General features: G+C 37.8%; 1 protein-coding gene across 2 annotated transcripts in view; it reads right to left on the reverse strand.

Annotated features, from left to right (window-relative positions):
* The window catches only part of PAXBP1 (PAX3 and PAX7 binding protein 1), a 35480-nt gene that overhangs the window by 6436 nt on the left and 5618 nt on the right, over positions 1–23426 (reverse strand). Inside the window, exons 3-16 of one of the 2 annotated variants that reach the window (XM_024758198.1) lie at positions 22072–22248; positions 20293–20514; positions 19663–19766; positions 18537–18754; positions 17838–18027; positions 14144–14267; positions 10636–10735; positions 10433–10548; positions 8359–8558; positions 6751–6895; positions 5940–6061; positions 5032–5108; positions 4604–4670; positions 979–1125 (exon numbers count right to left, since the gene is read on the reverse strand). In XM_024758198.1, the coding sequence (XP_024613966.1) occupies positions 979–1125; positions 4604–4670; positions 5032–5108; positions 5940–6061; positions 6751–6895; positions 8359–8558; positions 10433–10548; positions 10636–10735; positions 14144–14267; positions 17838–18027; positions 18537–18754; positions 19663–19766; positions 20293–20514; positions 22072–22248 (2009 nt within the window). Of the gene's footprint in view, positions 1–978; positions 1126–4603; positions 4671–5031; positions 5109–5939; positions 6062–6750; positions 6896–8358; positions 8559–10432; positions 10549–10635; positions 10736–14143; positions 14268–17837; positions 18028–18536; positions 18755–19662; positions 19767–20292; positions 20515–22071; positions 22249–23426 lie in introns of those variants that run through there. The other variant, XR_003004966.1, reaches the window with a different exon arrangement.

The following is a 23426-nucleotide window of genomic DNA, read 5'->3' on the forward strand; positions in this document are numbered from 1 at the left end:
ATGTCGTGTGCCAGAAAGCAAGAAAGTGCTCCCCCCAAATTAGAGGACATGCCACAAGGTCACAGAGGTCAACTTGAAGGGACTCACACTAATGAAGTCTAGGACAATTCCCGACAAAGATGCAAAATCTGAATCTCTTCATGAGAGAACATCAGACAAACCCAAATTGAGGGACATTCTACAAAATAACTGGCTTATCATCTTCAGAAGGTACGAAGGTCAAGGAATCAAGCACTCTTCCAGATTAAAGGAGACTAAAGAGACATGACAATTAAATGCAAAGGATGATCTGGGAATTTCTTTTGCCAGTTCCTTTGGATATTATTGAGATAGCTGATAAAACGTGAAAAGGGGCCTAAGGATTAGGTGACAGTAATATGTAAATGTTAATTTCCTGATGTTGATGGTCATATTGTAACCGTGGACAAGAAAATCCATGTTTATAGGAAACAGACACAAAACTATTTGAGGGTGAGGGAGTATCACGTCAGAGAATTACTCTGATGTGGTTAGGTCGAAAAACTGTACTGTACTTGCACATTTTCTTTAATCATATGATTGTTTAAAAAATAGTTTAAAAAATTATCAAAACTGTATAACTCACGTATATGAAGTAAAAAAAAATTAACTAAAATTATTTCTTAAATGACAGAAGAGACCATTTCTTTAGTAACACTTAAAATAGCATTCATTCAACTGTTAAAAAATTAACCCCAAATTAAAACTTTTATTAATACCTATAAAAATATTGATATAAAAAAAATATTGATATAGATAGATGGATAGAAGGACAAATATACACATATATAACAGTACAACTTTTTATGTAAAAAATGCTAAGGGGAGATTGTCAACATTACACCAACTTCGATCATCAAAGGGGTTTTCATGAAATTCTCAAATCTCTTCAAACAAGGAAAACTTAATCCATCTTAACTCGTATGCTTTAAAAACTACAATATGTGTCATTTAACTCACATTTTGGGCTTTTTTGATGCTGTCATCGCCATATTCTGAATTCTGAAAAGCCATGAGAATGTATCTATTTAATAAACCGTCTATTGATAATTCCTGAAGAGTTTTGTTTGAGAAAATGCCATACCATTGAAGAAAATTCCCTAAGAGCTAGAAAGAAGAAGAAAATTATTTTCCCCCAGTTTTATTGAGATATAATTGACATGTAACATTGCATAAGTTTAAGGCATACAACAAAATGATTTAAATATATATTGTGAAATAATCACCATAAGTTAACATCCTTCCCCTCACACAGTTACAAATCTTTTTTCTATTCTCTTAGCAACTTTCAAATATACAATACACTATTGTTAATTAGAGTCACCATGTTGTACATTACATCCCCAGAACTTATCTTATCTTACAACTGGAAGTTTGTACCTTTTGATCCCCCTTTATCCAATCTCCCCACAACTCCCCACCTGTGGCAACCACAAATCTCATTTCTATTACTAAAAGTTTGGTGCTTTGAGAAGGAAAAAAAAATTGAGAGGCAATGTAAAGCAATTAAGTACAAAGTAAATTACTTACACAATAAAACACCTTATGAAATACCCTGGACCATGTCTTGCCAAAGCACTAATAAGCAGTTTTGAAGGGTCTGAATATTTCTGATGATGACTGAGGTTAACTAAAGTTTAAATAGCCACATGGAGCTAGTGTTTACTATAGTGGACAATGCAGATACAGAACATTTCCCATCATAACAGAAAGTACTGGTGGGCAAATGATGATTCTTAGATAAATGTCCTCCCTTGAAAATCATGCCTAAACCAGTCCTGTGACCCTGCAAAAAGATGGAAATTCTTTTTTTGACTACCACATTGCATGTTTACCAGACTTCATGAACCTGGATATGGGAACTACTTAAGCTCAATACATATAAAATGGAAGCCCCCGCCCATTCCACCATAAAATTCTAAGTTCCCAGTATTTCTCATCTTAGGAAATGGCAACACTATCCAACAATTCAACCGAGCCAGAGCCTACATGAGCCTTATCATTCTCGACCTCGCCCTCAAGCTGTCGAACCCCACCTCTCCCCATTCTGTGCCTCTCTCTCAGTCCTTGCCGCCATGCCCCTGATCGAAGCTACCGTCATCTCTTTGTGGGCCCTGCAGTTATTCAACTGACTACGAGCAACAGCGCTGGTCTAGTTCTCCTCCAGCAGGGCTCGGTGAGAGAACTAAAACCTACAGAAAATGATCTGAGTGACTCCTTACATAATTTTCCCAAGGATGGTACAAGCTAGTACCATTCTAGCCGCATACACAATGGAGGCCTTAGGGCATCAGGTATTAATTCTTCCACAGAAACCCAGCTGAGAAGAGCTGCTCAAGAGTTTGGCCGGCCTCAGTTAGACTCCCATCTCTGCCACTTAACAAAGGGATGAGCCTGGGCAGGTTATTCTGGGCCTCACTGTCCCATCAGCAGAGTCAAGCTCATAGGGCTGCTGTGAGGATTCAATGAGATAATGTGTGCTACAGTGCTTGGCACACAGTAAATATGTAGTAAGTACTCATTTCCATTTTCATTATTACTATCCTCACCTACTTCACTTCACTATCCCCACACAGAAGCCAGAATATGTTAAAAAGGGCAATATTTTCATGTCACTTCCCTACAAAAACCCTTCCACAACCCACATAAGAGCAAATGATTCTCAGCAAAGGTACAAAAGCAATTTAATTTTGAAAAGGATAGTCTTTTCAACAAACTGTGCTGGGACAAAGGAACTTCAAGGTCTCATGCCCTATATAAAAATTAACTCAAAATGGATCACAGACTTAAATGTAAAACCTAAAACTATGAAATGTCTAGGAGAAAGGATAGGAAAAAACTCTGTGGCCTTGTATTAGGCAAAGATTTCTTAGATGCAACACCTAAAGCACAACTCATAACAGGAAAAGATAATAAGTTGGACTTCATCAAAATGAAGAACTTCTGCACTCTGAAAGACTGTTAAGACACAGACTGGGGGGAAAAACTCTTTGCAGATCACATATCTGATAAAGTACTCGTCTCAAGAATACAAAACTCAAAGCTCAATAATAAGAAAACCCAATTTTTAAAAATGGGCAAAAGATTTGAACAGATACTTCATCAAAGAACATATACAAATGGCAAGTAAGCACATGAAAACATGGCTGGGCTTCCCTGGTGGCACAGTGGCTAAGAATCCGCCCGTCAGTGCAGGGGACATGAGTTCAAGCCCTGGTCCGGGAAGATCTCACATGCCGCGGAGCAACTAAGCCCGTGCGCCACAACTACCGAAGCCCGCGTGCCTAGAGCCCGTGCTCTGCAACAAGAGAAGCCACTGCAATGAGAAGCCCGCGCACTGCAACAAAGAGTAGCCCCCGCTAGCCGCAAGCAGCAACGAAGACCTAACGCAGCCAAAAATAAATAAATAAAATAAATTTATTTATAAAAAAGAGGAAAAAAAAGGAAACATGCTCAACATCATCAGTTGTTAGGAAAATGCAAATTAAAACAATAACAAGACACAAATATACACCTAGGAGAATGACTTAAAAAAAATAAAAACCCTGAAGATACCAAGTGTGGTGAGTGTTGAGAAAGAAGAATAACTAGAACGCTAATATATTGTTGGTTTAGAAAACAGCTTTGCCTGGGTATTCACCCAAGTGATGAAAACTTATATACCCAGAAAAACCTGTGTGCAAACAGGTTTATTCATAATTACTCCAAACTGGAAACAATCCAGTGTCCCTCAATTGGGGAATGGATAAAAAAAAAACAACAAAAAAAAAACCTGTGGGATATCCACCATATGATGGAATACTACTTGGCAATAAAAAGGAGTGAACACAAGACAACACCGATAAATCACGAATGCATTCTGTGAAGTGAATGAAGCCAGACTCAAAAGGCTAGTTAGTATGTAATTCTATTCCTAAGACATCCTTATAAAGAAAACTACAGGACAATAAAAAGGGGTGGCCAGGCTGTAGGGGTGGGCTTGACTATAAAGGGGCATGGGGAATTTGGGGGAGATGATGGAAGCATTATACATCTTGATTTAGGGAGTGATTACACGTCTACATGTAAATTAGAGCTCCCATATCATCTGAACTGCTCATCTCTTCCCTAACTCTAGCCATCCTGGCCTTTTCTCAGTTCTAGTATACCCTGCTCTCCCTTACCTCAGGGCCAACTAATAACCTAAATATCACCTCCTCAGGGTGGAAGGGAATCTTCTGTGACTCATCCATCAAGGTATTTGTGACCCTTGTCATATGCTCCCATACAACTTTGAATTTTTTTCAAAACTCGTCACACCTGAGATTACTTATTTGCTACTGCCAATTGAGCTTGGTTATAAACGCCATGAAGGCTCTACTTCTATCTTAATTCAGTGCTATATTTCCGCAACTTAGAAGAGTATCTGGTACTCTCCTTGCTGTGGTTTAGTGAGGCATTTTGTTGGCTAGTTTGGACCTTACTGGAACTCAGAATACATTTTCACCTCTGCAAACATCAAACCTGAATAAACTTTTGGAACAAAATTAGTTTGTATGAAGTCAAACAAAATCTGAAGTCTTTTAGATAGCCTACAGACACGTACCTTAACTGAAGACCAAAACTGTCGTTGAAAAAACAAGTAAGGCCCAGAATTTTTATTTTCCAAGACACTAAGAGAAAAAGAGAAACAAATCATGATCAAAGTTGTGTGTTAAATGCCATCTGATTCCTAGAAGACTTCTGTAAGTAAAAGGGGTGAACATAAGAAGTTAACTAATATTTCAAATTTTCAAACAACTGTATTCCAGAAGGTAACTTTAGAAGGTAATGGCAATTTACTGTGAGACACTAAGGGTTACGCTGCATAAGGGAGCAATTTCCCCACTGAGCCACTCTCTTTGGGCTACACGTTTATACTATGTAGGTAAAGCTTGTATTTCAAGCTATGCTTAGTTTTCCGGAGTTTAAGAAGCCTTCTCTGAAAAATAATGGAGAATATTATCATCTTTAACGTTCTTAGGAGTTACTTACTTTTTGGGATACAAGGGCATGAATACATCATCATCTAAAGTTCTCCTCATTCTCAAGAGAAGTGCTTTTAGGTACACCTAAAGAGTTAAAAATAGATCATGCATTTTAATAAGGGTTATGATAAAAGTTAAATTTTAGTAAGTAAAAATAAGCAATATTCCAAATCATACAGAGTATTCAATTTTGAGTGAACAGCATCTCAAATTTTTTAACTTTCCCCACTGAAGGTTCTAAGGTCTTTAATATTTACTACTTACTCTTCGTTCAGCCCTCATGAATTACCAAGCAATAAAGCCATTTAGAAATCTTCCAACCTCTTAATCTACTATATAGAGATTTAAGATCAGACCTATAATCTGGTTCCTCTCAAAATGAGGTCAGTGAAAATAAAACAATGACAAGGAGTACTTTCTCATATCTAAATAGCTCATATGAATGTTCAGTGCAGGCAGTGGCAATCTGAAGTTCTGAAACTTTATAAAACAATACCTCGTTATTTTACATGCTATTTAAATGTTTCAGCATTTAAATTATCATTTGTTACCCTTTCCAGTAGTTTTTCTTTTCCCGAAAAAAATACAGGTCTTCAAGGGATGTCTGATTAGTCCGACTGAGAATGGGGGTGGGGTGGTGAGGAGGGTGAAAACAGTACAAACGAGAGGCTATCTATACTAATTACATCATCTTTCCCAATCGATATTTTGAAACTAAAAACTACTCTCTCAAATTTTGTATATTTCAGGCTATAAAGGACAGATGCTTCAAGTGGGAGAATCAGATTTTCTCGCTGGCTCAGAACATAACCACTCATTCTCTCAACTCTTGCTCATTTTGAAAGGGAAAGGAGAAGACAAAACAATAAATTAAAAAAAATTTTTAAACCCTTTCACAGATAATAATGAACTTACCTGTGTATTTTTGTTTTCTGCATTCACTACTGAAGGATACCCATTTATTAATTTTAGAGTAACTCCAACCATTCTTGAAGTCTGTGTTGTAGAAAAGGGGTCCCACATGTTTTCAGCTATCACTATTAAGGGGAAAAAAAAGCAGAATGTACTGAGATACAGAAGTAAACTGCTGCTGACTTGAATCTGATGTCAAGCAGTCCCCAACTCAGAAATGCCAATCATGACTTTTTCCTCCTCTAGCGTGTAAGCGTCAGTCTCCTTCGTCCTCTTAACCGCGGGAATGTTGAAGATTAGGCACACGTGGCGAGGGGACAGATTCCTGTGGTTTTCTGCTTCTTGGTGAAAATAAAGGTTCGGGAAAGCAGGATCTCTCTATCCTAGGAGATGCTGTGCCAGCATCAAGAATTTCCAACTGAACTTGAGCTTTATTTTTAATATCAATATTTTAAATAGGTCCCTATGTCAACAATTCCTAATTTTTTTGTGAGAAATGGATGAAAGTAATGAAACTGCTCCCCAGAAAAATGCATATCCCCCCTGAAACTACGTACTCAGTTTTGCTTCAGGCAGTCTTTAAGAGCCTGAAATTTGCCTGTGGATCAATTACTGCCCCCAATTCCAGGCCCTCCCCAAGGTGGTCTTTAAGTCCCAAGTTAAAAGATAGGTACCCTTTAGCCATCTCTGGGTCTGGTTGTAACTTTATTATTAATAATGTAATTTCTATGAGAAAATATGTTCTGATTAAAAACTCCTAAAAATAGATTTGCAAAACCCAACGTGTCTGAATGTTCAATTCAGTAATCTCTACCTGTTAGTTTAGGGAGAATCACCTTTTCCACAATGGTAGGTAACAGTGCAATATCTACATCATCTTTTTCTTGCTCTCGCTCTTCACAACCGTAAAACAGCAAAGATTCAAACCACAGCATATTCTCAAAGTCACGACATTTTGCCTAGAAAATATTTAAAAGGTTACCCAAACATTTAAAATAGTGGCTATTTCTGCTTCTAGCCATGAAAAGAGTAACAGGAACTGGATTTAGCCTTCAGTCATAAACTAAAAACTGGACAAATATATGAAACATCTATTTTCAGACAATGGACCACAGGCAGTATAGGACTATGACCCCTGAAAGAACGGAATCAAATGAGGTGAGCTCCTGGTCAGAAGAGGAGATCAGGGTAGGCAACTGCAAGCAGAGCAGTCCTGCTGAGTTAGGAGACAATCTAAGCTCAGGAAGGCTGGAACGCTAGTAGCTGTGGGGCAGAGGAAGGAGCTACACGGGAGAGCTCCCAGATGCACACAAGTGTCCCCGAGCCTCTCTGCTGGACACCGAGAAACACATGCACAGGGTGCGACTCCACAAGGTCTGGCAAAGAGCAATCAGGAGCTGGGAGCTGAATGGTTCCCAGAGCTTAGATTTTTTCCCTCTTGTTTTCAGGGCTTCAACCTCAGTCTTCTTTTCGTTACAGTTCACATATTCAACCCAGCCCATCTCATTCATGCCCACGGCTCCATCCATATGTTGGTAACTTCCAAAACCGTATCATAAGCATGACCACTACATGTAAACAGACAATTTGAGTGTCCTCCCTTATGTAACAGGCAAAGAGGTCCTATTGATTCCGCCTCTAAAATCTTTCAGTTTATCTCATCCTCCTGATTTCCATCACCACTGACTTAGTTCAGGGTCCCATTTCTCATCTTCCTCATTGAGCTCTCCCATGATGTTCTATTTTTCTGGAATCAAAGAACCAAGTTCTTATTCATTCATGTTCATATCTCAGCGTCACTACATGTAATTTTAGTTGACTGAGAAAGACACTGTATAAAAATCGAAAAGCAAGAGACAGTTCTCTTGAGACGGGACAGAACATAAAAGGAAAGATCGTTAAGATTATGTCCAGTGGTAATGTGTCAATTATAGCCCTGTGGGGGACCTATCTCCCCTGAAAAACACTTTGCTGAGGCTTACATCTCTAGCTTTTGAGGTTACAATTGCCCAAGGCATCATGGTATATTGCTCTTTTTTTTCTTTTAGAAGAAAGTGTTGTTTTTGTTTTTTTAAAATGAATTAATTAAATTTATGGCTGCACTGGGTCTTGCTGTGCGCGGGCATTCTCTAGTTGCAGCAAGTGCGGGCTACTCTTCATTGTGGTGCACGGGTTTCTCATTGTGGTGGCTTCTCTTGTAGCGAAGCATGAGCTCTAGGTGCGCGGGCTTCAGTAGTTGTGGCTTGCAGGCTCTAGAGCTCAGGCTCAGCAGTTGTGGCGCATGGGCTTAGTAGCTCCGTGGCATGTGGGATCTTCCCGGACCAGGGCTCGAACCCACGTCCTCCGCATTGGCAGGTGGATTCTTAACCACTGCGCCACCAGTCCAGTATATTGCTTTTCAACAGTGATAGAAGCCACTCACCTCAAGAGGAGTCCAAGTGAGAAGCTGCAGCCTTATGAGGGGATTGAACAACTTTGGCAAGCAAAGGCCGATGTAAGCATCCTTGTAGGATGTGTAGTATTTTGAACGCCATGCTTCAAACTGGGATTTAATACAATCGATTGAACAGAAACTTTCAAGGACATCTTCAAATACCTTGCTGGACTCTTTTGAAATGCGATCTAAAAACAACAACAACAAAACCCCACAGAGAATCAAAACTTAGTATGCAGTAGAAAAAACACAGTTCAATTATTTTCAGTGTTTTCTTTGTAGCTTGCGTATCAATAAGATAGGCTCATTAGCAAAGGAATAATTGTTAACTGCAACTTAAAAGAAAAGCACCAGAGGTAAGTTTAGGTTCCAAACGTCTATCATGCAAACCACAGTGCAGGTAGTCTCCGTTTTGCATAGTTCCAATATGTACTATTATCCGTCACCACAGTCTAGATAACACCTGTCCCCAAAAACTCAGTTCAAATTTCAAGCACCATGGAAGAGTAACTGTGAGTAACTGCAGAAAGTACAAACTCTGTTATCTAGCTCTGCAGCCCACAAATCACCACGTAAATAACCGATGTGTAGTAGCATCATCAGTGACCAATCATATCTCTTCTTTCAAAGTCTGTTGGTGATTGCAATAACTGACATAGACAAGAATCAGCAATGGATGCTAGGATCTTTAAGTAAAAGGTTATTTAATGTTCCATATGACTTGGAACAGCAGACTCTTCATAATGAGGAGACCAAGTCATGACAACCTACTTCTCAAGATCCATCTCAGCACCGCTAACAGTGGGCAACCTAACATTTGCCATCCGGTATCATGCTGGTAACAGCATCTTGTGTGAAGTATTCTTGCCAAAAAAAGCTTTAACCTGAATCTAATCAAGACTTAACTTCCAGTTTACAAGAAATATAGCGACTGGAAGAACAAGTTAAAACCATGAGGCAACAGACAAATTTAGAATGTAGGACGTTTTACAAGATAAGTGGCCTGGTCTCTTCAGGAAGTTAATGCCTTAAACAAATAAAGAAAGGGGTGTGTGTATGCGTATAAGGTACCATGATATTCACTAATTCTACATAAAAAGGTGTAACCACCAAGTGCGATGCAGGAACCTTGTGTGGATCCAGGTTTAGAAAATACAGAGTAACAGAAACAGTCCCAGGAATTCTGGGCGGGGTGGCGGGGGGGCTGTTACAGAGGAAAACTGAATGCAGACATGATACTAAAACTTCTAGGTAGTTTTCGCAGGTGTGACAATAGTGTGGCAGTGAGGTAGAAAAGCATCCTTTTTTTTTTTTTTTTTTTAAAGAAGACATTAAAGATGTTAAAGTTTTTAGAGGGAAGTGCCATGATGTCCGTAAGTTAATTTCAAATGTTTCAGCAAAACACACACATATCCAAAGCAAACTTGGCGAAATGATGGTAAGAATTGCTGAGTTTGGGTGACAGGTGTATATGGGTGATCACTGTGCTATTCTTTCCAATTTTCCGTATGTTTGGAAATGTTCACTGTAAAAAGAGTGGGAGAAAAAAATAAGCTTATCCAACTAAGTTCCAAAGGGCTCGCAGTCAATATAATTCCAAATAATCACAGCCAGTGGTGGGAAATAAAGACTTTTACTTGGGGATCCTTCTGGAGATGTCTTCATGTAACAGAACTAACTATTCCTCTTGATTGAATTATTCGGGGCTCCCAAAATCAGGAATTCCCTTCAGGGCTGAATGCCCTACTGCCAACCTTTACCTTTCTAGACCAGACAGGCTGCATGAGGGCTGCCCCTGGGATCTGAAACATTTTCTTGTCACTTTTAAAATTCTGTGATTCAAAGAGTGATACCATTTATAATGCAAGTACTAGATGAACCCCACAACAAAGTGTTACCGCTAATTTTGAGAACTCATCAATAAAAATGGGTGCGAGTTTTAATAATTAAACCAAAGTGCCTAGTTCTAAAGCCACAAAACTTCAAATTATTTCATGGTAGAAACCACAGCCAAGGAGAAAGCACATTGACAATGAAGCTCATTTCCAAATAAATGTCTAACCTTTTTCCAGATTGAAATTTGTAATATCTGTAGATGTTTCTTCGTCATCACTGGACAGGCCTTCAAGGTGATCTGCCATCTTACCGGTTTGCTCTCTGGCTTGTCTACGACGAGTCCTAAATAACAAATATCAAGTTCCCAAACCAGATAAAAGAGACTCCTCCCTTCACAAACAAACCAGCAGCAAGCATCTGTAGAATTACCTTCTCGCCTCCCGTTCTGCAATCCGACGTTTTGCGTGCTCTTGATACAGTGCCCGATCTCGTCCAAAGGAATCAAGATTTGGTGCCATCAGAGCTTTATCTGTAAAACAACAAGGGTTAAAATTAAAAGCCTTCCTTCAACAATCTTGAGGAAAGAGTTTGCACAGAATAAGCCATAATGATAGACTGCTTTCTAACCTCACAGCAGGAGTCTGCAGTAACCGATAAACCGGATAGTTTTCTAGTTTAGAGCAAATCTCAATATTAATCTGTGTGCCCACGAAAAGGAAGAGAAAAATACATGGAGAGTTCAACAACACTACACAAATGCAAATGGGCTTAATCCCTGTTCTTATGTCTAAGTAACTGAACTAGTTTATGCTAGCATGACGACCAAATAAATTAAAAATCTAAATTACTTGTGTAAAGGGAAAAATAATACATTACTTTTTTAAGGACGAACTTAGGCATCACATGTTGAATGATATGACAGCAGAGACACAAGTAGGAAGGATGAAAAAACAGCTTTGTTGCAGTTTAATCATTTATTCTAGTTCATTCTAATTTTTCTTTGTAGAAATTTATTCTCTATTACTATTTTAAGAACAAGGGCAGAATCAACATATAGACTGAAAATCATATGATAGGACCAAGTTGTGCTTTCTCAAACCCTAATTTCAAAGCGCAATTCCCTTATTTCTTTTTTCCCCTATTTTCCATCTCTCTTTTTTTAATTTCTAGGGCAATTTTCTAGCTTTAGCTTTCAACCTTCCTATTTAAATTTATATTTCACTTACCACATGTTTAGTTTCTGAGATACAGCTATTCTTCTTAGCACATTCCTTTTCTATAGCATCCTCTACTTGTGCTACGCGTAGGATCCCTTCCAACATCTCCCTGAGGACAGCAATTATGTTTTAAATTTTCTCCCGTCACCTGCGTTGTCTCTGTTTCCTCAGTCCCTTTGGTTCTAACTGCTTGTGTTGATCACCATGATCATTAACTACCTCCTACGTAAGAATGAGACTGGAAGTTTCTTGGATGTAGGTGGGAGCTGTCTAACAGAGGCATCTCCATCAGATCCCTGGGTACAAGTCAACTTTCTGTTGGGGCCCCCAGATGTTATAGTGTCTCACGGTCTTTTCTCTGGACCCACTCTCTTTCTCCAGAGAAGAATCTTCGAATCTCTTGCCTAGGGTAGAAGGAAGAGTGGGGCAAACATCTGTCTGTGATGCTTCCTCATGTCTACATTTAAGTTCTACGCTATGGAGATATTCTGTATTACATGGGATAGTAACAAGAAGCACAAAACCCAAAGGGTGGTGGCGGGGGAGGGGGAGATCACGTGCAAAATGAAAGACATCAATTTAAGGCTTTTCCATAATTTTTTTCCTGATATCAAAGGTGTGTCACTGATAGTAACAACAGGAAAAATAAAACCAAAAATGAGCTGGTATCCACTTCAGTGTATCCTAACTACCCTAGATCCTACTACTTTTAAAAGTTGACTCTTTTACTGAATTTTTCATTCATATTCCAAAATAGCTTGGATATTAGGAAGTACGTTCCAGAGTTCAAATTACAAAAAAAGGTCAGTAAACAAAATGCCCCAGCTCTACCTCAACTGGAACTCTACTACACACCATAGACGAATTGGCTAAAGAGTCCCAAACTACAGAAATGATTCCTGCCTCCTTAAGAGCTACCCTTCATTAAAGAAATATTTTAAAGAAAATTCTCTACTATAATAAATACTTAAAATGTTATTATATTTACAGACTTTGTAAAATATATATTGAGGGAGCTATAAGAGAGTAGATGACTCAAGAGATAGCCTCCTTCACTTCGGTCAGAATTATATGCAGTAACTGTGATACGTGTTTACAAATCTAAACAAATGAATTTCTGACTGTATTTTTGTTTCTTTAGAAAAAGATCAGAAAAAGAATCGATACTTCAGTACCCCATGCAATTTTTCTCAAATGTTTGGCAATTAATGAATACTCCCTCTAGGGAAATACTTTTCACTTTCTCACTACCTTTCACTTCTTTCCAGCTATCAATCTAATTAACATCCATCATTCAACCCTTACTTCAAATTCCATATAAGTAAATACCTCCAAATTATAAAGAACAGATTATAGACAGGAAAAAGTACCTGATGAAATGCATGGCTCACCCAACCATTTAACTTAAAAGGAAATTACTTCCCGTCATAGGTACAATGATTACCTGTACTTTGCCCCAGAAATCTGGTTCTGTCTGGATCAAAAGTGATTTGGGCGGGATGCATTAGTTATTTAGGTGCCCCAGATGGCACTAATCCAATTTAAACGTGTACGGCAAAAACAGAAGGTCAAAGCCATTCATGTGGCTTACATCTGAGTCTGACTCATCTGACGGCCATGTTACCACCTCTTTACGATGCTCCAAAACCCATCCAGCACACAGAAGAATGCTTTCTCAGGGATTCAATGTCTCTCTAATTTAAAGGACACACTATATGACAAAGCATTGTTTTCAGAAAGAATTACAGGGCCCTCTGCACTTGGAACACCTGGCGTGGTTGTTTAATATGCAGATTACTGGACACCATCCAAGACCTGGCAAGAATCTCTGGGGACAGGACCAAGAAATCCGCATTTTAAATTAATATCATGGGTAATTCTGATGTACACTTCCATTTAAGAACTGCTGACATAGGGACCGAAGAGATGACAAAAGAAGCCATGAGAAATCCAATGTAGGAAAATTCCTATTACAGCACCCAAGAATATAGAGGGCAATGAAAAAGCATAATTAAAATGTTTAAAACGTCTGGTTAAAGAATTTCAGCTCAACTATTTAATAAGAGGTTTCCAATTAATTTTGGTTTTCCATAACACATATCATAATGAAAGGAATATAAATTAAATCTCCAAATTTTTACACTAAAATTTCAAAAAGTGTAGGCACCAACTGACTTACTAAAAAAAAACCCCACTATATGAGGCAAACTAGAAAATACAAAAACATTTTAAATATAAAAAATGTTGCTTTATCTAAGGGGTGAAGCTCAAAACTCCCCTAATCTTGGAGTTGTATCATTTGTTATGTAATAAAGCCCCCTCTCCCATACAGAATTTCCCAGCCCCTAACTCAAAACCTTTGTTGTGATCAACAACAGCGTTTGTATTGGTGTTAAAATGGGGGGAAAATCAGTTAGGGCCAAATAGGTGCTGGTTTTAAGATAAAATACTGATGATGTCTTTACTATAAGGAATGAAAGAATGCCCAAAGAAGAATAAGATCGATAGAATATTAGTACATGATTTGAGTTCCTTCGCAAAGCTATATTTTCTTAAACACAATCCAAGCACATGCTAATTTTAGATCTACCTGACACAAGAGCAAGGAAATTTGTTTCTTTAAAAAGAAAAAATGCTCTGAGACGTCTAATTTTCAATTAGGATGCACTAAGTAAACAAGGTTGTTTAATGAATAATAAAAACCTTCAAGATGGACTGACTTGAATGGCTTGAAAACTCCGAAGATTCATCTTTAATATCATCTTGTCGTCTTTGGACAAGGCGGGAAGCTCGCTGTTTGTACAGCTGATGTATTGCTGATTCAAGTTCATTAATCAGTGGCACCTGTAAAAATACAACACACTCCGTAACACCAAACTCCTCGGCTGCTTATATATTTGAGGGTTCCATATTATTTCCGGATTTCTGAAAAAGTGCCCTCTGGACAGAATAATCATGAACTCTCAATGAAACACAAATAGTAATTCAGTTTTATGATTTCTGGGAAACACCACTTCTTCTTTTATTCCGTATATGGAGCTATAATGTCCAGTGCCTAGTTATTGGAGCAGAAGTTTGGTTAGGGTAAACACTTTAACATTAGTAAAGAGAGCGAGTAAAGAATTGTCAGAAATTTTAGTGCTTCTTTTAGAATAAAGTACTTGCAAGTCCTTTTTAAAAGTCCATTTTTAACTTTCTAGCAGCATGATCTCCCTTGCCAATTTCTGTAGTTTAAAATAAACCATTATTGCTGTGTAATACCAAAAGATGCAATGGCACCTTTGTGGCTTTATTACACATTTAAAACGTGAACTGCATTCATTTACATTAATATGGTGAATAAAATTTCTAGCTATCACTAACCTGTCTAAAATCAATCTATCTAAAACTCAGAAAGTTCTTCTCTTCCTATCAAATGTTTCAATTTCTCCATATTTGTAAGTAAAATAATAAAATTCTTTGCATAAATTGTCAGTTTACGAAGTCAACAAATTTTTCCAGGTTAATAGCCACAGCTAAGCATCCACTTGGTTCATATGGAATACAAAAAGCTTACGGAATGAGACCTAACTTAAAAGGAAAAGCCAGAAAACGTTCTCTTTATAAATACCTATGCTATAACCAAATGCTATGAAACTTTCACAAACGCTAACAACCACTACACATACCTGAGGAAACCAGAAATTCTAGTTTCCTGACGGTTAGTGCAAATGAAAAAACACATTAGAGTTTGGGAACACTGGCACCAAGTGTTATAGCAGCGTCCTGAACTGAACAGACTGTAAATGGAAAATAAAAAAAGGCAGGTGGAATACAAAGATGTCTGTAATAAAAGCAATTTTATACACTTGCATGATCCCATTGCAAAAGCAGCCAATGTTCACAGAAAGGTCAAGCTGATGGAGTTATTTTATTTTTTAATATGCCACACCATGGGCAACAATGTCCCCAAATCTGCACTGATTATCTTGGTGATATGAGCTGAGCCCACAGACTCTAAAATTAACTAGAATCGATTTCTGAAGCAATTACTGTCATATTATTGTGACTTACACTTACCTACCCCCTCATGTTTTCAAACTGAGCAGGACTAAAGACAAATGTACCTATGCATTCCTTTAGTCCTGGAGACTATTAACACTCCTCTACTATAAGAGCTGCACGCCTGAGGTTGCATCAGACAGAACCTTAATTACTCAATTTATAGTTAAAATTCCGATAACGTGATTTTCCTGTTTAGGTAATTAAAATGCCTTTTAACAAAGCCCAGAGAAAATTCTACTGAGAATAAAAGCCCTAAAACACATTTTCGGCTCTCATTCATGTTTCTTAACAATACTAATTTATCTCAAGAGCGCACCATGACAATTTCTTTACCCTCTCCAAACTGGAAATTGTTATTGACTATCATTATTTCAAGGCCAAATTTAAGACAAAGAACACAGAAGGAAGATGACGGCAGGAAAACAAAACAATGTAAAGTTAAAATAATCTGCAGAATAATTAAAAATCTAAGTTCAAAACCACTTGAACTTTTATAACAAAAGAGAAGAAAACAAAAGAATGTTTCTATTTTGATGGTCTTACCCTGAAACAATATTTTTATAGTATAACTGGAATGAATATTCAAATCTATTCAATTATTCCGCAGTATTTCCAAAATGACAACTTATGACATTATTAACTCAGCAGCAGACTCAATAAAATCAAATGCATATGAAACTGTCAAAAATGAAAGACTCATCTTTAAAAGGGAATTATCTACTTCTCTTTTAATTAAACTGTAGTCACTATATAATAGATACGGTTTAAGATCTGCTCCATAAACATTTATCTAAGTGACTCTGTAAAAACGTATCAGCACAGTCTGAGGGATACGTCCCTAGGAACAGGGTAATCAAGGAGAGATAAAGTACACTACTAAGTGTTTTTAAAAGAGTAAGCAATTGAAAACTATATGAACCAGATATTCTACTAGTCTCTTTAACTCAAGAATGGTACAATCTAGTTGATCATATTACTGTCGATATTTTAAGAGTTCAGTTTGCAATTACAAGCGTGTAAGTTTACTCAAGTAAGTTCCAAAGCAAAGACCCAGATACTTCAAGAAAAAGCTCCACGGGGACAAATCTCACTTACAAAGTATGGTTTAAGACAGAGATCCTTTCTCTAGTCACAAAAGGTTATTAGACCTGCTCCCGGCACCATGTCCCCTGGGCTCATAAGGGCTTTATTAGTAGGAAGGACACAACTGCCAGGTCTGACATTTATGTCCACTTCTCCTCTTGACTCCAGCCCCTCTGCAGTCAAACCTATGTTTCTTTCTCACCCCTGTATTTGTCACCCTAAGCCACAGATCTGCCACAAGGGATATCATAGCTTAGAATGTAGCTGCTTCTCCAGAAATCAGGTGATAAGGACAAGAACATGAATCCTTCAGAGAAGACTTGGTGGATCTGACCAGACTGGCTGGAACCATTAAGATCCATTTGGAAGACTCAGTTTGGCACTGTTCTTTAGCCAGCCTTTGGCCTTAAGATACTGAAGTAATCAACGGAGATAATAAAAAGTTAAAATACTGTATGCTTACCGATTCTATGCTAATTCATATGGCCAAGAATAACAGAAAATGTGCCTTCTTATCCTGTATCACTTGCAAGTTTATAGAGACAGGATATTCAAAAGCACCACGATTTTACTTTTTTTTTTAAAGAAAAGGCTGTGAAGTCCACAAATGCCTATAAACCAATGCATCAAACAACAACATTTATCTTAAAGAAAAATCAATTAAAAGGCTGTTTGAGAAGAGGATTCTGCGGGCAGCTAACAAAAAAATGCAAACAAATGGTACAGTAGGATGCAAATAATTGTGCCAACTGACTGTCATACTAAAAAAAATGAACTTGGAAGAAATGAGACCTTAACAGAAATTATGGCCCATGAATGGTTTCTGAAATGGATAAAGCACAGGCTTATTTAGATGAAAGCTATTAGCAGCAATGGCAATCAACTTTATCTAGGGTAAAAAAAAGCTAATAAAATATTGCAGCTTTAGGCATATTTGGAATTACTTGTAGAAACAGTTTAAAGGCAAGTTTAGATCTGAACCATAAAAAAGAAAATTTCATGAGTCCCTTATATTTTAATAATTCAGGACAGGCCAATAATCTACCATTAAATTAAGGCAGGATTTGCCAAAGTCTTATTTAAATATGCTTTGAATTATCTTTTTTTGTTTTCTACAAGGCACTAGATTACCCCATGATAGAAGGTTGTTAATGAAGTGGAGAAAATGAAGCATGACTTTTCGTCACTTCTAAAGTTGAATTCAGTGGATATTTTCTGAGAAATATAGAAATCTAGACCTCCTTAATTTTGCCTTATTCAAAGAGATTAATATTTTTGCATTCTTACCTTTTCACTGAAACACTCAAGCAAGTCTTGGACATACCCTCGCATTTCTTGCAAAAATTTATACCGTTCACCAATACCCCCAGAAGACCCTTCTAATCTTTCAATAGCCCTGGTGGAGTCCACTCGGCTTTGCAGATGTTTCTCATGCTGCTGTCGATTTGTTTTGTGCAGTTCTTTCATGGAGTCCAACCTTAAGAACAGAAAAGGATAAATATAACACATTTACATCTGAAAGTCTATGCTGTCAGGACTCTTGCAATATTTATAATAATGCATTCAGTTCCACTATTAGAATATAAAAATGCTTGGAGTGGATCTTTTCATCTGTACTGCTCTTTTCCTCAAAAAAACAGCAGTTTACAGACGTCATATAAAGTTATTTGGTGGGCTAACCAAAATCTCACTGTTTCGTTTTTCCCCCCATATCTTGACTACACTTTTTCAGAGTCCAAGAGGTGCAAATTCAGAACTGTCTTCAACAAGATCACGGAGTGGTATTTTTAAAAACTTTTCGAGGCTTCCACAGAAGTAATCCAAGAAGGTAGCAGAACAAAGTATGAAGTCGTCTTCGGTTTAGCTTTTGAAGACAGGCCAGTGAATCTTCTTTGCCGATATTCTGCATCTGCTACCCCAGACTACATGTTGCCTGAGGGAACGGAAAGCTAGAGGACAGGTCTTTAAGAAGTTGATCTGCCCTACCTGTCTTTAAGCTGTTTCTTTACCAAATCAATAGTAACGGGAGTCATCTCATTACTGGGAGTTTTGAAAGGGACTGTATTATCTGTTTTTTGAGATTTGGCATCGGATGGTCCGTAGGCTGTGTAGCTATAAGGAATGCCATAGGATGAACCGTAAGGCATTGTCTGGTAAGTGTTCTGGTAGTACATGTTCACTTCAGTGGGCTGACTTGCTTGAACCTAGAAAAGAAATGGGATGTATATTAAAACTAGTAGCTGAAACTATGAAAAGAAAAATCCCATGCCTTTAGTGTTAAACAAACAAACAAAAAAACCCACTAACAATAAAAGCTATACCCATTTTCCAAATAGTATGTAACTAAAATAAGTAATTGCAGAGCTCCTCAAAATCAGATAAAAGTAGGGCTGGATTCATTTCTAGTCCTATGCGATTACTGGATTCATTTCTAGTAACTTGCGGGGAAACAATAACAAAGAAGTTTAGAGTTAGGGACATTAAATTGTGTCAAAACACTAGCAACCAAAAAAGTTTTATGTGGTATTTCCACTGTACTACTTACTTCTATAAAATAAATTGTTACAACTATTGAGGAAGGTATTTTTCATCTACAATAAGATTTTTGCATTCCTGAGAAATCCATCTTCTACAAAATAATTTTTAAAGTCAGAAAAAAGTGAGCTCTATAGGAAAGGAACACCTTATCTGTACAGTGGTTTCCAAACTTTAAGAGCAACAGAATCACCCAGAGGACTTGTTAAACAGATGGCAGGGCCCCACCCCCAGGGTTTCTCATTCACTAGGTCTCACTCGGGAGGGTGAGAATTTGCATTTCTAACAAGCTTCCATATGATGCTGGTGCTGCCGGCTGAAGGACCAGTTAGAGAAACAGTTACCTAAGAAACCAGAAATTCTTCCATCATTTAGATGGTAAAAGGCAATATATAATATAGCTTCTTCTAACAGCTTACTGGATACATAACTTTATATAATTTTCCTCATTACGTTACTTGAATGAATGACAAAGGATCAATTCAACGTGCAATGTGTTTTTACTTTAACAAAATAAGCTAAAGTTTTTTTTAATTTCTTTTTTTTAATTTTTGAAGTTTAATTCTTCGGTTCTTACCTGAGGGATATTAATTCCTTTTCTTATCTGCTCCTGTTCCCATCGGCTGAGCTCTTCATCTTGTTCTCCGGTTACTAAAGCATCATCATCACTCCCCTCAATACCTATAGCCAAGAGCAGCAAAGTAAATAATTCCAAAAAAACAGCGGGGGAAGAGATGCTACCCTGATATTTCACAAAAATCAAGCAAAACTATTGGCATTAACTCAATCTTACTGAAGCTAAAATGTCTATTATGATCTCTCCCGCATTTGATACTTCTGCTTTTGCTTGTTTTAACACACAGCATACCTTAAGCAAAAGGCAGTATCAATGTAACAATTAAAACCTCAGATAGGTTTCCTAACCGCTGGAAACCTAATGCCTCCTAAGAATGAAGAGCCAATTACATATATTTATGTATGTTACGTGCTTAGCGCAATACTGGTCACACAGTGCTCAACAAACACTAGCTACCAAAATCATGCTACACTTTTCAAAACATTCCAATAAGACACTTGCACCCAAGCAAGAAAAGTTCTCTAACATTAAACATAGGTAAATAAGTATAGATACTTTTTAGTTGATTGTAGTATTAAATTATAGTTAATAGCAATGAAACAGGCTTACTGTCCCATTAAATCAAGTTACCTATCTCCTCCGCAATTTTCTGTCTTTGTGATTTTTCTTTCACAGAAAAAACGATGCGGCGTTTCTCATCATCGTCTTCATCGTCACTGGCATCATTCTCGTCTTCTCTAACAAGGCGGCCTTTACCAGGCTCACCGTCATGAGGAGTGAGATCTCCCAATTCCCGGGCCATCTGACGCTTCTTCCTTGCAGCGTGTATAAAAGCTGCATCTGGAATTTCTCCTGGAAACAAATGGTGAGGATTATAAACTATGCAATAGTAGGGAATAAAGTTTCTATTTTCTTGAAAATATGAAAGATAAGTGAATCTCCTCAAGACAACCTTGTCACAGTGATGCTCTAATGTTATCTGCTGGCATCCCCGCGCCCCTTCCCAAACTGCGCCTGCAAAACAACTGATTTATTTTTAGTTTAGTGTAAATGAAAGTAAAAGTCGCTAGGGAAACTAAAAAATATGTATAATGGCAATATGTACAGGAAAGGGGGTAAGGGAAAATCCACCAAAGCACTTTTATTTTAATGCTATATTTTTTCATTTTTAAGAAGTAGACGAAAGCAATAAAATCACATTTATTACTAAACCAGAAAACAAATAAAAACAAAAAAGGTATCTACAATCCTCCACGCTAAAAAACACTATTAGATTTAGAGTATATTTCTCTTGCAAATAGTTTTCAGTTGACCTGTAAGCACACTGAATATATAATTCTGTATCTAATTTTTTCTTCATATTAAAACATAAGCTTTTTCCCATGTTGTTCTGCATAAACATAATTTTTAGTGGTTTACAACACTCACTCAATAAAGCATAATCTACTACATAATCAAATTAATTGACATTTTCACCTACAGTAAAAATTAATGCCTTGCTACTCTTCAAATTGTTATTTAAACAGCTATGTAATATCCCATCATGTAAATGCACCTTAACTTACTAAGCCACTCCTCTCCTGCTAGACATTTTCTAAATGTTGCTCATTGCAAAAAACGTTGCAATAAGAACATTATTTCCTTGGATAAATTTCTCGCTATGGAATTACAGGGTCAAAGACTAAGAACATTTGAAATCTACTGATTCATATTGTCCAACTGCTTCCCATAAAGACTGTACCAATTAGAATGCTACTAGAACCATACACATAACTTTTCACAACTTTGCAAACCCAGAGTAAGCATTTTTATTTTTTTTTAATTTATTATTATTTTTTGGCCACCCTGCGCAGCCTGTGGGATATTAGTTCCCCGACCAGGGATTGAACCCCGGCCCACAGCAGTGAAAGCGCTAGGGAATTCCCACAGAATAAGTATTTTTAGATTTTATAATGAGTTAAATGGTTCCTCTTCATAATTTAAATTTGCCTACTAAGCATTTCTTTATTCAAAGGCTGATTAGCCAGTGAATATATCTACAAATTATTTCTATAAAAGTTAAAGAAAAAAAAAGTGTGAACATAAAACTAGCAGCAATTGCTTTTGGTAGCCGTTCTTAAAAAAGTTAAAATCTTAATCTGAAATACATAAAAGAAGGACTTTAGTACCATTTACCTGAAGCCCTACATTTGCTTTGATAATAAAACGGCCCGTCTGAGAATGAACTTGGAAAGTTGGGAAGTTTCTCGTTTTCTTACTTTCTGTATTTGCAAAATGAAACAACCTGGCTTCAAAGAGGGATGTCATAAGAAACACCACTTTGCTAACTCCTTCCTTAACGACCACCTTTACAGACAGCTCATTCTTGAGGGCTTACTTCAGTTCTAAGGAGAATTTGCAAGTACACACCTGGACGGAGAACATTCAAAGAAGATAAAGCATTTGAAAAGGCTCCGGCAGCCTTTGGCTTTTCTTCCTCCTTCTCGCTTTCCATATCCATTTCATCTTCCCCGTGTTCACTGATGATAACTCCATCTTCTTGACTGGTGTCCTTAACATGACCTGTTTTGTCCAAAGGAGGTTCGCCTACATTTTTGAAAAAAGTAATAAAATATATCTAAAACAAGATCCATAAATTAAGGAGTCACTTCTAATGCAATTATGGGCTCAATTCATTAAAGCCTGAACTATTTTAATTGTTTATAAAAAACTAAAACCACTGATGTGTGAAAATGAATAACCACAATGAACACAATTGGGAGGGAACAACAATACAGGGGACGGCAGGGATGCATGAGGCCTGCCCAATCGCTACCTTTAATTTTTTTTTTTTTTTTTCTGCGCTACGCAGGCCTCTCACTGTTGTGGCCTCTCCCGTTGGGGAGCACAGGCTCCGGACGCGCAGGCTCAGCGGCCGTGGCTCACGGGGCCCAGCCGCTCCGCGGCACGTGGGATCCTCCCGGACCGGGGCACGAACCCGCGTCCCCTGCATCGGCAGGCGGACTCTCAACCACTGCGCCACCAGGGAAGCTCGCTACCTTTAATTTTATCAAAATTTTACTAGTTTATCAAAACTAACTGTTTCTCCCTCTAAACTCTCATAGGTAACTGTTCAAACCTCTTGGAAGCATTATTTCACTTTACATGTCAGTATTTCGTTAAACTCTAAGCCCACTTGAGGCAGCTTTCTATCAAGAACAAAGATTACAGACCAGATAAACCTCTCTGTAATGAACACTTTATGGGGTATCGTCTTAGTTCACAGCCATTTGTCACCCATCGTCTGAAGGGTTGAGACCCAAAAGTCACATTTACACTGTGTAAGCCCCTGACCCCATTGCCATGACTGAATGTTTAAGAGTGGATGTGTGACTAAACTTGATTTTTCTGGCAATCTGGAATTGGGACACAGAGACTAGGTGGCACTAAAAACCATATGCAAACTAGGAAGGGAGTGGTGGAGTAGCCGTACTTGGCCGCGTGGACAGAGGAGAGAGCTCTCTAGTTCTCAGGCCATTCCCAAGGCCAGTTTCAAGACCGTTACAGTGGTTTACTTCACACCAAACGGTTTACTTTACTTATAACTAAATAGTCCTATTACACCCTTCCCAGGCAAAACTCAGAAAATCAGTGTTTTTCACCTTGAAGCACTGAACCTGGCAATGCACACAAGAGGCACCATGAATATAATGGAAGAGTAAAACGAAGGTTCATTCCAAATATGAAAGATAAACTTCTGTTGTTTCCCTAGCATGCTCCCCTCC

Source organism: Neophocaena asiaeorientalis, unplaced genomic scaffold (genome assembly GCF_003031525.2).
Source record: "Neophocaena asiaeorientalis asiaeorientalis breed wild unplaced genomic scaffold, Neophocaena_asiaeorientalis_V1.1 scaffold45, whole genome shotgun sequence".
NCBI lineage: Eukaryota > Metazoa > Chordata > Mammalia > Artiodactyla > Phocoenidae > Neophocaena > Neophocaena asiaeorientalis.